At 27.7% G+C, this 12,992-nt stretch overlaps 1 protein-coding gene across 5 annotated transcripts in view; it reads left to right on the top strand.

The window, feature by feature from the left end:
• The window catches only part of LOC129981066 (nuclear transcription factor Y subunit gamma-like), a 31,999-nt gene that overhangs the window by 3,220 nt on the left and 15,787 nt on the right, over positions 1-12,992 (top strand). For 4 of the 5 annotated variants that reach the window (XM_056091708.1, XM_056091707.1, XM_056091705.1 and 1 more), the window contains exons 2-5: positions 5,156-5,310; positions 5,416-5,487; positions 6,417-6,530; positions 7,902-8,150. In XM_056091708.1, the coding sequence (XP_055947683.1) occupies positions 5,191-5,310; positions 5,416-5,487; positions 6,417-6,530; positions 7,902-8,150 (555 nt within the window). In that variant the 5' untranslated portion in view covers positions 5,156-5,190. The remainder of the gene's footprint in view (positions 1-5,155; positions 5,311-5,415; positions 5,488-6,416; positions 6,531-7,901; positions 8,151-12,992) is intronic. The other variant, XM_056091704.1, reaches the window with a different exon arrangement.

Genomic DNA, 12,992 nt, shown 5'->3' with positions numbered 1-12,992 from the left:
TTGAAAACCAGGATTAAGGTAATTGTGGAGTATAATTAAATTTTAAATTCCTTTTATGGAAAAATTATCAAAAAATAGGTTTAAAAATATTTTTTTAACTTTATAGGTATATAAAACATTAAAATGTTAAATAATTGCTTTAAAATTCTGTCATTACTGTAAAAACTCCAAACAAAAGAAAATACAAAAAAAAAATCTATGTAAAAATAGCTATGAAATTATACTTTGATTTCAAAATTGGCTAGTTAATGATAAAGGCAGTTGGAAAATATTTGGGAGATTGAGATTTAGTTTTGAAAAAATAAAATATAACTATCCGATTAATAAAATACTTGTTATTAATAGTTTAAATTAGCCTCAAAGTTTCAGTAATATGTATATTAGTGCAGATGTTTTTGTAAATTATTTTAGGAATTTATTTATATAACATTGAAACAAAGAAAATGCATTTTTTTTTTTTTTTTTTTAATCTTAGAAAAATACTTTTTAAGATTTTATAAAATACCTGGAATTTTTTATTTAAATCTCTTTAAAAATATTTTAACAGGATCCTGAAAGAAAATCTTTCATAACTACTATGGATTTAGACAGTTTTTAGTATCAGTTTGCAAGTACAGTAGAAATGTAACCTAAAAAATGCAATATCCAGCAAAGATAATTTTATTTAGGATACATATTAGAGTGGTTAGTTCTTTTCTTACAAACCACTCCGTCCGTAATTTTCTAAAGTAATACTTATTCTGTATTTCCTTAACAAACAGTTTTTTATGTTTTATTGCTTTCTGCTGATTGTGTAGAACGTAAGAAAAAATTTTTGTTTTACAGAAATGCAAAATTGGATTGTCCTTTTAATAACATTATTTCTGCTTGCGTTTTTCTTAATGTTGAATTAGCACATTAAATTATAATTTTATTAAATATTTGTATGCAAATTATTTAGTCAGCATCATTACTGATCATTAACTTCCTAATTTTATTTTATTAAATGAATTCATTGCTTTATTGTAACTCATGTATTTAGTTATCACTTTTATGGATGGAAATGGAATTCCCAAGTTTTTCATTAGCCTCGGAGTCTAAATTTACTAACACTTAATATTTACTATTAATAAATCTTTCATTTTTGAAGAAAAAAAATATTCATAACCATAAAAGTGAAAAGTAATATATATATATATATAATGGGAAAGATGTAATATATGGTCCGTCCGTGTGAAAGATAAAACCAATATTGTATACTTTACTGTAAAAATTGTTGATTTTTTTTTTTTTTTGTTAATGAAAATAACTGTATGTATTAGTGTATCAGACTTGTAATAAATAGTAGAGCATTGTTTTACTTGAAAGAATAATAAAATTCTTTATTCGTTTTCTATCTGGATTATATTTCTTCCTTTCTTTGGTCACTAATTAGTTCAAGAGGATTATTGCATGTGAAAAATTTTAATAAAATCTTTATGTATAGCATAATTTTAATAATTCCCTTAATGAAGTTACTCTTTAAAATTCCATTTTTGTTAGATTGTAACTTCATCTATTATAAAAGTCTTGCATCTATTCACCTCATTATTATCTGCTTCTATCTAATTCTATTTTAAAATCTGAGCTTTAATCTAAAAGAGAAAATAATAAAATTTGAACTAATCCAGTAACTTGCATGTTGAATCAAAACATTATGAAATGTAATAACAAATACGCTTCACAACTTTTGGAGAATTTTTATTTACTGATTCATAAAATTTAGTACATTATAATAAAGCAAGCTTAAATAGTGATATATTTTTATATATCCAATTATATTACACAGTAAAAGACTAGAATTTTGAAGTAATGTATTAATTTTTTTTAAATGCTTTTATCATTGCTCACTTTTAAAATCAATTGCGATCGAAAAAATATTAACATAACATTTAAAAACAATTTATTCAATCCGTAAAAAATGAGCTAAAGATTAATTGTTCTCATAAATAAAAATGCATGCAAATTATTTCCATCAAAAATATTTCTTGAGAGATTACTGAGAAATATTTTAGGAAATTCAATGAATACCTAAAGATGAGCTAATATCTTTATAATTACACTAATAATCATTGTAATTATGTATCAGTAAGTGAACATCATATCTAATGCTTCAAGAATGAACAAAGTGATACTGTCTATATCAACATCTCTCTCTGATTCAGATTGAGCTTTTGACAATTAATAAAATATGATTCCAAGCTTTAATTCTTCCCTGAAAGAAAAAGTTCAATCAATATAAATTTTTAGTTATTTTTATTAGATATTAAATGTAAAAGGATAGGTAATATATGTATAACTTACAATCATTGGTTTAGCAACATCATTTTGATATTTAAAATGGAATCGCAATTGTTCTTGAAAGTAAATACAAATATAAGTAATGATTAACGTCAAAATTTTTAAATTAAGAAATACTGTGAAAGTCATGGAAATGTTTATGTATAACAAAGAAAATACAATAGTGTTCTGGAAACACACAGTTTTATAAGTCTTTTTTTTTTTTTATGCATATGATGGCTTATTAAACAATATTAAAAGAAAACAAAATTGCGTGATGTAAACTTTTTTTCCTCTACACATAGTAAATTATGATATGAACTCCAGATAAAAACTGGAAATCCTGGCAAGAGATGGCTATCATTCAGTGGATTTAATGATGATTAGTTGCTATATTTTATAAATCAAATAATATATATGTCATAATTATATATATTATTTTCATATCATAGTCATTATTTTACAACCTAATAAACCTTTTATTTTATGAATTAAATTTCAAGCTAAGTTTATTTAATCAAACTTCTCAAATTATGAGCATTTTAAAATAATGTAAAAATTATGCTATAATACTGATTGCAAATGTTAGAAATAATCAGCTTTAAATGTTACTTGGATATTGAAAAAATATGTTTTATTTTGTTATTATGATTTTGATTGTTTAATTATTTCACAGTTACTTTGTTATTAAATTATTTTACATTTATTTTCCAATTTATATGAATATTGAGAGATAAAAACAAAATGTGGGCTGAGAAGAAAATTAATATAATTCATAGCATTTTACTGACTGGGTTGCTTATAAATATAAAATGGAACTCATTAAAATGTTTTACTTTATTCTAAATAATGATCAGCAATGCATAAATTTTACTATATCACAAATATAATAAAATTGCAACTATAAGCATATCATCTTGATACTAAAGCATTTTGGATAAAACTGCAGTAAAAGATTTACAAACTGTCTGCACAGTATTTTATCAAATTAAAGGTGCAAATAACTAATGCAGAAATTGTCCAAAAGCAGCCATGTTTTAAGAAATTCATTAGAATACAGTACTGAATGATGAAAACATCAATAAAAAGAAAAAACCCTTGTAATCATCTAAAGAGAATAGAATATATATCATTATTAATTGCATTTGAAGCAAATATAATAATCCAAATTTGATAACTTAAATTTCTGAACAAGATCATTATCAATTTATCTTGTTTAATGATAGTTAATTTTATAGTTTCATTGGATTGTTTTATATGCATTTTTGCTTGAAAAAACTTTTTTATCTTGTTGAGATGTGTTCTAGAACATTTTTAATTCTTACCTCCAATATAAAACACAGCAAGGAAGGAATCATTTGACAATTTTGTATGTGTAAAGAACTACTTTGTTTAGGAACCAGAATAGCTTGATTACAGAAACTATGTTCTATGAAGATAGAATTGAGAGGAAAGCACAAAATTTTGGAAAGTTCTGAATAAAGTTGACATCATGCTGATACAAAGAAGAAAAAAAATACTTTGAAGTGTTTAAGATATTATGATTGGTTGTCAATTAATTTCAGAAACTTAATAGAAAAATTTTAATTCGAAGCTGAAGTAAGTGTATGTAGCGAATGATTTCCTGATTTATCTGCCTTAATTTATATATTATAAAAGATTCTAGTATTATTAAATAAAATCCTCGAAACGAAACGAATTTATACATTTAAATAAAACTTCAATATTCTTAATCCTCTATTATCTCAATCATTAAATTGTATGATTTCAATTTAACAAACTTGGATAAATGCAAACTTAATATTGTTGCAAAATTCAAAATGGAAATCAATCTGCTTACAAATCAATATAATTAAATATTAATTAAAAATTTCTGTATGCACATGAAATTGGTAAAAGAAACAGAATTATAATTTGAAAAACACACATTTGATTAATGTAATTAATTATAACAGATTCTGTAAAAAAAATTATTAAGAAAAAAAAGATGTAAAACATGTTAATACAAATACTTAATTACAGAACTGAATTAAGCTTTGTAAATGCTCTTAAGCTGTGAAGTTTTTGAGTGCCTTTTGCCTGCTCTCTGAATATCTAAAACCAGATACTTTATAATTCACTTTAATTTAATACTTAAAAAAGCAATTTTTAAGTACAAACTACTATTATGACAAATTGAATAAGTATTTAGTTGTGGCTCTGTTACTAGAAGTTTGGTTGCTGTCTCTTATTTATGAAGAATTAAATTTCCTAAAAATAAAAGAGAAAAAAAAAAACCAATGTAATTTTGATGCGTTCTAAATACTCAAGCACAAAGTTTGTCAAACCTGTCAATTTGTGATTTACTTTGCCAGTTAAAAGAAATTGAAGAACAAAAATTGAATTGAAATAATCTGCAAAACAAATTTTTAAACATGACAAAATCCTTACCATGATGGACTGAGCATAAAATTAGATTGTCCTCAAATTTCTAAAAAAATATTTTAGTTGCCCTTATTAGATCATTGGTAGATACTAATAAATTTCCTTTTGAAATAAATTTATGAAGGCTTTAGGAAATACTAATGATCTACTCTGTAGAGAACCAACACGCACACACATTTTCTTTTATTATTAGTGCAGAAGTATTGAATTCTTCAATTAATATATATATTTGATGTATTGACAATAATATACCTTCAATATGAATTATCTGAAAGTACTGCGCTTCGTTCTGTGAACTTCACTCGTAAATCAGGAAGGAAGGTTAAATTTTTATTTTGTTTTGTTATGTTTTTATTTATTAATGATCTATCTTATGATCAGATATTTTTCTGTTTTTAATGAGTTGTTTCATTTCTTTTTTATTACCATGTAGGCACTCCTTAATTTATTCTTTCTTTATCCAAAGAAATGTCACAAGATAATTTTAGTCAGTCTAGCAATACTTCTCATGGTACCACCAATGAAGCCCAGCAAGTTCTGGATGTTTTCTGGGAAAGAGAAATGGATGAGATCCGAAATCTTGGACAGGTAACAGATTTTTTTTAAATGCAGAATTGTTAAATAAGGTAAAAAATGAATTTATTTAACTTTTATTTGTTCAATTTGTTTCATAATTTTTTTCCCTCTTTCCAGAATGATTTCAAAAGTCAAGAACTTCCCTTGGCTCGAATAAAAAAGATAATGAAACTAGATGAAGATGTTAAGGTAAGAATATAAAAATATATTTAGCAACCAAAGAAAGAAAGAAAAAAAATTTCAGTAATGTTATTTAATTTTTGAAGAGACATTCTAAATGCTTTATATTTGTATTCACTAAAAAAATATAAAAATTATCAGTGGTTGAGATTAAATCATATTTAATACTTATCCATTGTTACTTAAAAGAAGCATTGGAAAATTAATATTTTCACATGGATTCTTCCCATAATTCAGGTGAATTTGTAAATATCCTATTTATTTTTTATTTTTTTAACTTTTGTGATTTTTGAATCTTAGTTTGAATAGGTTTTTATTTAAAGATATAGAATTTAATCATACATTTATAAAGAGTAATATAATTTTTTGAGTCATGGTGCTATGATTGGAAACATTCATTGCTAAATTAAAAATTTTTGAAAAAGCATATAAGTAATTTAGATTAATTGAAATTTTTACAATACTTATTGACATATAAAAGTATAGTAATGTCTATTCAAAAAAATAATAAAGATCAGCCATGTTGCAATATGTTTAAATTTGAAGGTCTGATTTCGCAGAGCACCAAATTCCCTTGTTAAATTTATCATTAATTTAACTTTTTGCTTGAGGAATCTTCAACGATCAAATTCATTTTGAGTTATATGGCATGTTTTCATAAACTCTACTGCTTTTTTTTTTTTTTTGTAATAAATAGAAATATAACAGAAACAATGATTTGCTTACAATAGAGAACTTTATCAATTAATTCTAAATGGCTGAATAATGAGATATGATATTTTATTTACTTTTAAAAACCTATTCATTCAGAACTTATTCTTATAATAATTGATTTTATGTATCAATTAGCATGTAAGTTAGAAAGCTTCATTATTTATTCCTTTGTATGGTGTATGTATTGTAAAAACTAGAAAATATTTTTTTAATAAAATTTCTAGATGATTAGTGCTGAAGCTCCTGTTTTATTTGCCAAAGCTGCAGAATTATTTATAACTGAATTATCACTAAGGGCCTGGGTTCACACAGAAGATAACAAACGACGTACATTGCAGGTATGCTTATCATTGACTGTTTCACTTTGCATATTAACATAAATTCCAAGTTTTAATCCTTAATAATTTAAGGACATATTCTAAATTAGTTTATTCTACATTTGTATTTATACATCTAGCAATAAAAAAAGAATTTGATCCTTAGGCAGTTAAAAAATAAGTCCGTGATACGTTTTTTCAGAAGCAAAATTTTATAATATCTTCCTCTGCTTATTTTTTATATGTGCATTTTAATTACTTGAAATAACATTTTTCTTTGAAAATTGTTTACTTTTTTAAAATTTAAGCATGAATTGTATACTGTTGTGATATTTTAGAAGAGAGCTTTACATAAAAACTTTTCCTTATATTTCCTGTCTTCTGAACTCAGAATTTCTCAAATTTAAATATTTAAAATTCAGTAATGGTGTATTTTCTTTATAAATTTCTTTTTATGAAAGCTCATCAGATGCAGGAATGAAATTGCATTCAATTTAATGTTAATCATCAAATTAGATAATATTTTTAAAAACTGAATGCAATATGCTGAGTCTCCATATAATCTAAAATCATTTTGTATAACTGCTTAGTAGTCTATAATGCTGGAAGAGGATTTCTGGATCCTACCTAAAACAATCATCCTATCATAGCAGTTAAACTTTATGGTTTCACAATTTTCACAACTACCTTTTAAAATAAGAAATTATTGTAGTAAAGAAAGAAAAAAATAAGTTAAGTAACTTTTCAGCTTTATGCATAGAGTCATTTATGAGTATAGATTATCATCTACGAATGTGAAATGGAAATCTTTCTATGAATTACAAATATCAGCTTATGATAATGAAATAATAAGATTTTGAAATTTCTAGCATATCATTTTGGATATCAGACTTTGGTCTGACAAAGAAATAATTAAATAAACCATATCTTAATAGAGTTTAAAAAAAGCCTAGTATATTGTATTTCATAAGAATGTGACAAATTTTGATATATCTTTTTTTATTTGATTTTGAAAAGTTGTTGTTTGATGATAAATTAAAAATATGAAAGATAATTTCAACATCAATTCTGCATTTTCAGAATAAAGATGAATAGTTTTTTTTTCCTAACTTAATAAATTATTTGTAAATAGGAATCTTGAAATTTATGTTATTAACAAAAATTTATGAATATTATGTTAGAATGTTTCAGAAAATTGTTATAATCAGGAAGTCAAAATTCCCTTTTTGCACTTACTTCATGGAAATACAGTCATTTGTAAATTATATAGTTGAGCATTTATTTCATTCTAATTGCATTTTATATTCAAAAATAACTTTATCTCTGCATTATTTTTTTAAAGAAATTTAATTTCCTCTCTTAAATTTACTGATGGTTAATTTTCTTGGGCAGAGAAATGATATTGCCATGGCAATCACAAAGTACGACCAGTTTGATTTTTTGATTGACATTGTTCCTCGCGAAGAATTAAAACCACCTAAGCGAACTGAAGAGAATGTTCGTACAGCTACAATGCATCCTGATCAGGTTCAGTATTATTTCCAACTTGCACAACAACACCAAGCTGCCCTACAACAACAAACTTCTGGAGTCTCGCAGCAAGGTCAACAAACTCAGATTCAACAGGCTCAACCTCAACAGGTAACCTTTTTTATTTTTCAGTAGCATTAATACTAGATAGTTGTTAAAGATCTTAAGATTTTAAATTTTGTATAGTTTTTCATAATACTGAGTGACCAGCCTACCGGAAAAACCGGATTCGTCAGAGAATTCCGGGCAATAGGGTAAGGTCAGTAAAATTTATTGTAAAATTGGAATTTTTTTTATAAATCGGTAATTTTTACCGACCATGATAATTCTCTGGTATTTCTTCATAAGTAGAATGAAACATCGTTAGCAATTGATGAAAATCAAAAATTTGCAGCAAATTTGATGAGGTGTGTGGGAAAAAGAAACAGCTTTTCTTGCCAATAGACACAATGCAGTATCCAGAATCCTACCCAACCCCTTTCTTTGTGTTAAAATGGGAATTTTTTTTTAATCTTTTATATGATGACAATGGGCGGACTCTTAGAATCCCTACTGACACATACCGTAGTGCTTAATTGTTGTATTTATGGTGTTGAAAGTTCGCACGTTCAGATTGTTTACATGATTTTTGGTTATAGGGTAATAGCTTAAGTCAAACAGTTTCGATTATAAATCGAGAAATTATGGAAAATGAAAAGAAACGAAATAGAATTGCAAAGCATTGTTGCATAGGAAGTGAAATTTCCAAATTACAGGAACATCATTAATAAATTTTGCCACTTTGAAATATAGTTAAATACTCAGAATGCTCTATTATTATTGTTTAAGTGTAATTTAAAATAATATGGCATCTTTTTGTGATACGATATTCATCAAAGCTGATTGACATGATTAAATTAATTTTATTAATACTTATCGTCTTTGATGTTTATCTCAATGTTATTAACATTATGATGACCAATTTTGATGAAATATATCTATCAGAAAAAGGAAAAGGAGGTAGATTCAAAGATTTTTTAAACATCTTAAAATTATATAATTTTGGTTTTTAACATTTACATATACCTCCTTGCTACAAAAATTTTAATTTTAATTATTGATAAAAAAAATTAATGTTAGCAGCTCATGCATTTAAATAATTTAACATTACTTTTAGTAATGGATGTATTTATAATTTCCTATTACTAATCGAAATGCAATATTTATATAGCAAGGGAACGAAACGATTTGGGGCACGTAATGATCACAAAAGAATCACAACGTGAATCTTGAAATTTAGGGAGCAGAATCCTACTATTTAAAGCTTCCTTGTAAGGTTAAAAACTGTAATCAAAGCCCCCACAACCAAATTTAAGTTTTATGAAACAGAATGTAGATTAATTGAATTAAAGGCTGATCCAGAAAAATTGTAGCTCATCCGATGACAGCTTTGAAAAAGGGATCTGGCTATTTAAATACAGCTGCAGCAATTTACTTCTGTTAAGATAAAAGCATATTTTTAGACCTTAATCTATTACAGACATAGAAATGCCGTTAGCGATAGGGAATGAAGACTGTCTAGTTGAAGGAATCGGAAATATCTAATTTTAAGCTACACATCAAGATTATTTCAATGAGATTGCTTTATCAGAATCTTAATATAATCTCAAGTTAAGAAGGAATTTGTTATACGGGTTCAAACTGGAAATTAAAGGTGCTCACATTGTAAGTTCTGAAGGTAAAAATCATTGAAGAAGCTCTTCTTTGCTTTATATCGTAAAAACCTATATTACTTTAAACCAACGATTTATATTGCTCTGGTTACTAATGGAATAAACTAATGAACTCGGTTAGCAACATTAGCCAACAAATCGAATAACGGATCAATGGAAATATGATACGAACGTTTTTGCCATGTTAATAAGGATTGCGTAATGAAAACCAGTAGAGATATTGGTGTGAATAAAAAATTTAATTGATGTTGAAACGAATTGTTTTCTAAGCAAGCTAAACAAAAAGAATTTCATTGGAATCGGCGTGATTCGCTAGATCAAAACACCCGTTGGAATTGCTTCACATAGATTTTTGTAACTCAATATCAGTCGTAAGCCAGAGTGGGGGGGGGGGAGATAAATATTACTTTACAATTATAGACTATTATTTAAGAAAAGGTGCAACATTTTCTAGTGAGAAAAATTTCTGATGTATTTCAATCGTTCGTGAAGTTTCAAAAACGGGTAAAACATTTTCTGGGTAGAAAAATTCATAATTTCCGTACTTGAATTTTAAATCATATTTCAATGTTTTCATTAAACCCTTAAATAATTTGTTTGTTTTTTTTAGTATGAAAGATCATTATATTTTAAATAGTTTTCTTCAACAAGAATTTTACTTTATTCGTAAGCTATGAAATAAGTTACTAAAAGATAATAACTTTACAGCTTACGAATATTAAATTTTCTTTCTCTTCTATGTATGATTTTACATATAAAGACGTATCTTTTGATTTAAATAAACCTTGTTTAAAAGAAAAAGATATATATTGTTACAAAATTTTTTCTTCTACAACAAATACCGCCACTCAATTGTAATTACTCAGCGCATTTAATTGTAAGTTTAGCAGCTTGCTTGCTGTCTAATCCTCCAGTTTCTTTACCTGTCGGCGACTCCGACCACTCTCACACACACAACTTCCGCCGATACACACGACTTCTTCGTAGCTTGATGGTTGGGTTGACGGGGCGCCTAGCCCCGGCAGGGGCTTATCCCCGGTAAGGAGAGACTTCACAGTGCTTTGCTGTCTATACTTTGCCGTGGCCGTACGACTTCTTCGTAGCTGAAATAGCAAAGATTAGTGGAGTACCCGCCCGATGTGGGCTACCTCCAACATAGCAGATAGAGATGGCCTAGCTTGACATAAATTTCCATAGACTGTGACGTCTCCAGTGATGGTTGAAGGAGAAATGGAGCAGTATCGACTGATGAAAAGTCGCATGGCAGGTGAGGGAGAGAGGGTGAGATGTCTCAGCCAATAGCAAAGCAGACGGTCAAGGGAGTAGGAGAGGGTGAAGTAGGAGCACTTTTGGTCTTGAAGTGGGGCCGGAGCCGGATAATCCATTGTACCTGGGGGACCAATCAGAAAGCTGGGTTATTGTAGTGGGATTTCTTGAATTCTGAGCGGACTTAGCCGATCAGCGCGTTAAGGATGATAAGCTTTTTCTCTTCTTTGTCGTTTGTTTTTCTTGCAAGTTTCACTGCCTCCATTAGTTTGGGGAATTCCTGGAGTATTTCTTTGAGTTCTCTTATGATTTGCAGGGTTTCTTGGAACGATGTTATTTCTTCATTAGCCATTGAAGTGGGCACCGTGTTCTGATTCCTGGGTGTTGAAATGGGCTTTGGGTCTTGTCTTGGTGACTTCTTCGTAGCTTCTGAGTGCCCGTCTTTTATAGTTCCGGGAGGCGGGGCTAGAATCTTCTGACCAATCAGGGCGTATTTGAGTGTATCTTGGGTCTTAGTGGATGGATCGTGAAAGTTCTCGAACTTTCCAGTAGTCGCCAAATTCATCGCCAAACCGCCAAATGCTCGCCAAATTTGTCGCCAAGCTCCGAGGTTATTGACGCGGCATCCACTCAACATGCACAGGACAGATCGTACAATTGTCTTTCTTACGATGACACTATTTGGGCCGGGTAGCAAAATTACAGATTTGTAACAATATTATTTAGAAGACAGAAGGTAAGAAAATGCTAATTCTTCTTATTTTAAAAGTTAAAATATCTGTAACTATTAATTTGTATACAATTTATTAACGCGATGTCAAGATTATGAAATTTTAATGGATATAAAAAAATCGTGCTTTATGCATCAAAGCATTTTTTTAAAACTTTTTTTTAGATATTTTACAGTTACAGATACTAATAAGAGGTGCATTAAAAACTGAATGCCCTCCAAGACCCAAATGAGGAATTTCGTTCTTCTTTCATTTTATTATCACAATATAATCGCCTCTTGGCATCCCCTATTCTATTTCTACTCTATGCACAAATTGAATCTCGAATCTTTGAAAATTGAGCCCTGAACGTTTATCAGTATTCTTGAGTAGTGAGCGAAAACAGATATTCGCCATATTAAACAAATTATGTGAGCAGTATTTGATAAAAACAGATGCTCTCATTACTTAAAAAGTGCGGGAATAGCACGGAAAAATGCGAAGTGACATCGAACTTGGTATTTCACTCAGAAGGTCATATTTTTATTCAATGCAAATTCAATCAATGATTTTTCTGTTATTCAGCGAAAAAGCAATGTGCAATTTGAGAACGCTTTTTTTTAAATTTATTTATTTAAAACGATATTTTTGTCGATTCTTTTGGCTGGAATGAGGGTTTTTTTCGTTGTAATTCGTTTCATAGAACAATAGTGGAAGAAATCTAATACGTGTTTTTGAATTGCTTTCTTAGAAATGTTAGCGCTGTGTTTGTAAACGGAGCCTCCTCTGAAAATGCACTCTGTTTTAGAAATTAATTGAATTTTTATACTATCCGCCTTTGGCAACCAGCCGGTTCATCAATCTCAATGCTCATAAAAATTTTCAATTATGTTATTTTTTTTAACAGCTTCTTTATCAAAATATTTTTAAACTTCAAGTTTTGACTGATATATTATATATTCCTTAAGCCATAATGTACTATGTATTTTTTAATTTTCTCCCCACGCCCGTAAAATTTCAACTTTAAATTAAATTGGAAATGATTGAACTGCAATTAACTGAAACCAAGTAATATTTTTTTTAATATGATTATTCAAAACAAGATCATTTAGCATTTAAGACATATATGCACTACAGAATAATTTTCATAATTTACGTAATATCTCAAGAATTATGCAACAAAAATTTCTCTGACTTATAATAAAATTCAGTTTTTAATTTTACTTCCAAAAGGATTTAAATGACGGGAATATCAATATTTATTT

Source organism: Argiope bruennichi, chromosome 8 (assembly GCF_947563725.1).
Source record: "Argiope bruennichi chromosome 8, qqArgBrue1.1, whole genome shotgun sequence".
NCBI lineage: Eukaryota > Metazoa > Arthropoda > Arachnida > Araneae > Araneidae > Argiope > Argiope bruennichi.
The sequence above is the reverse complement of the archived record's forward strand: the minus strand, read 5'-3'. Positions and strand labels throughout refer to the sequence as shown.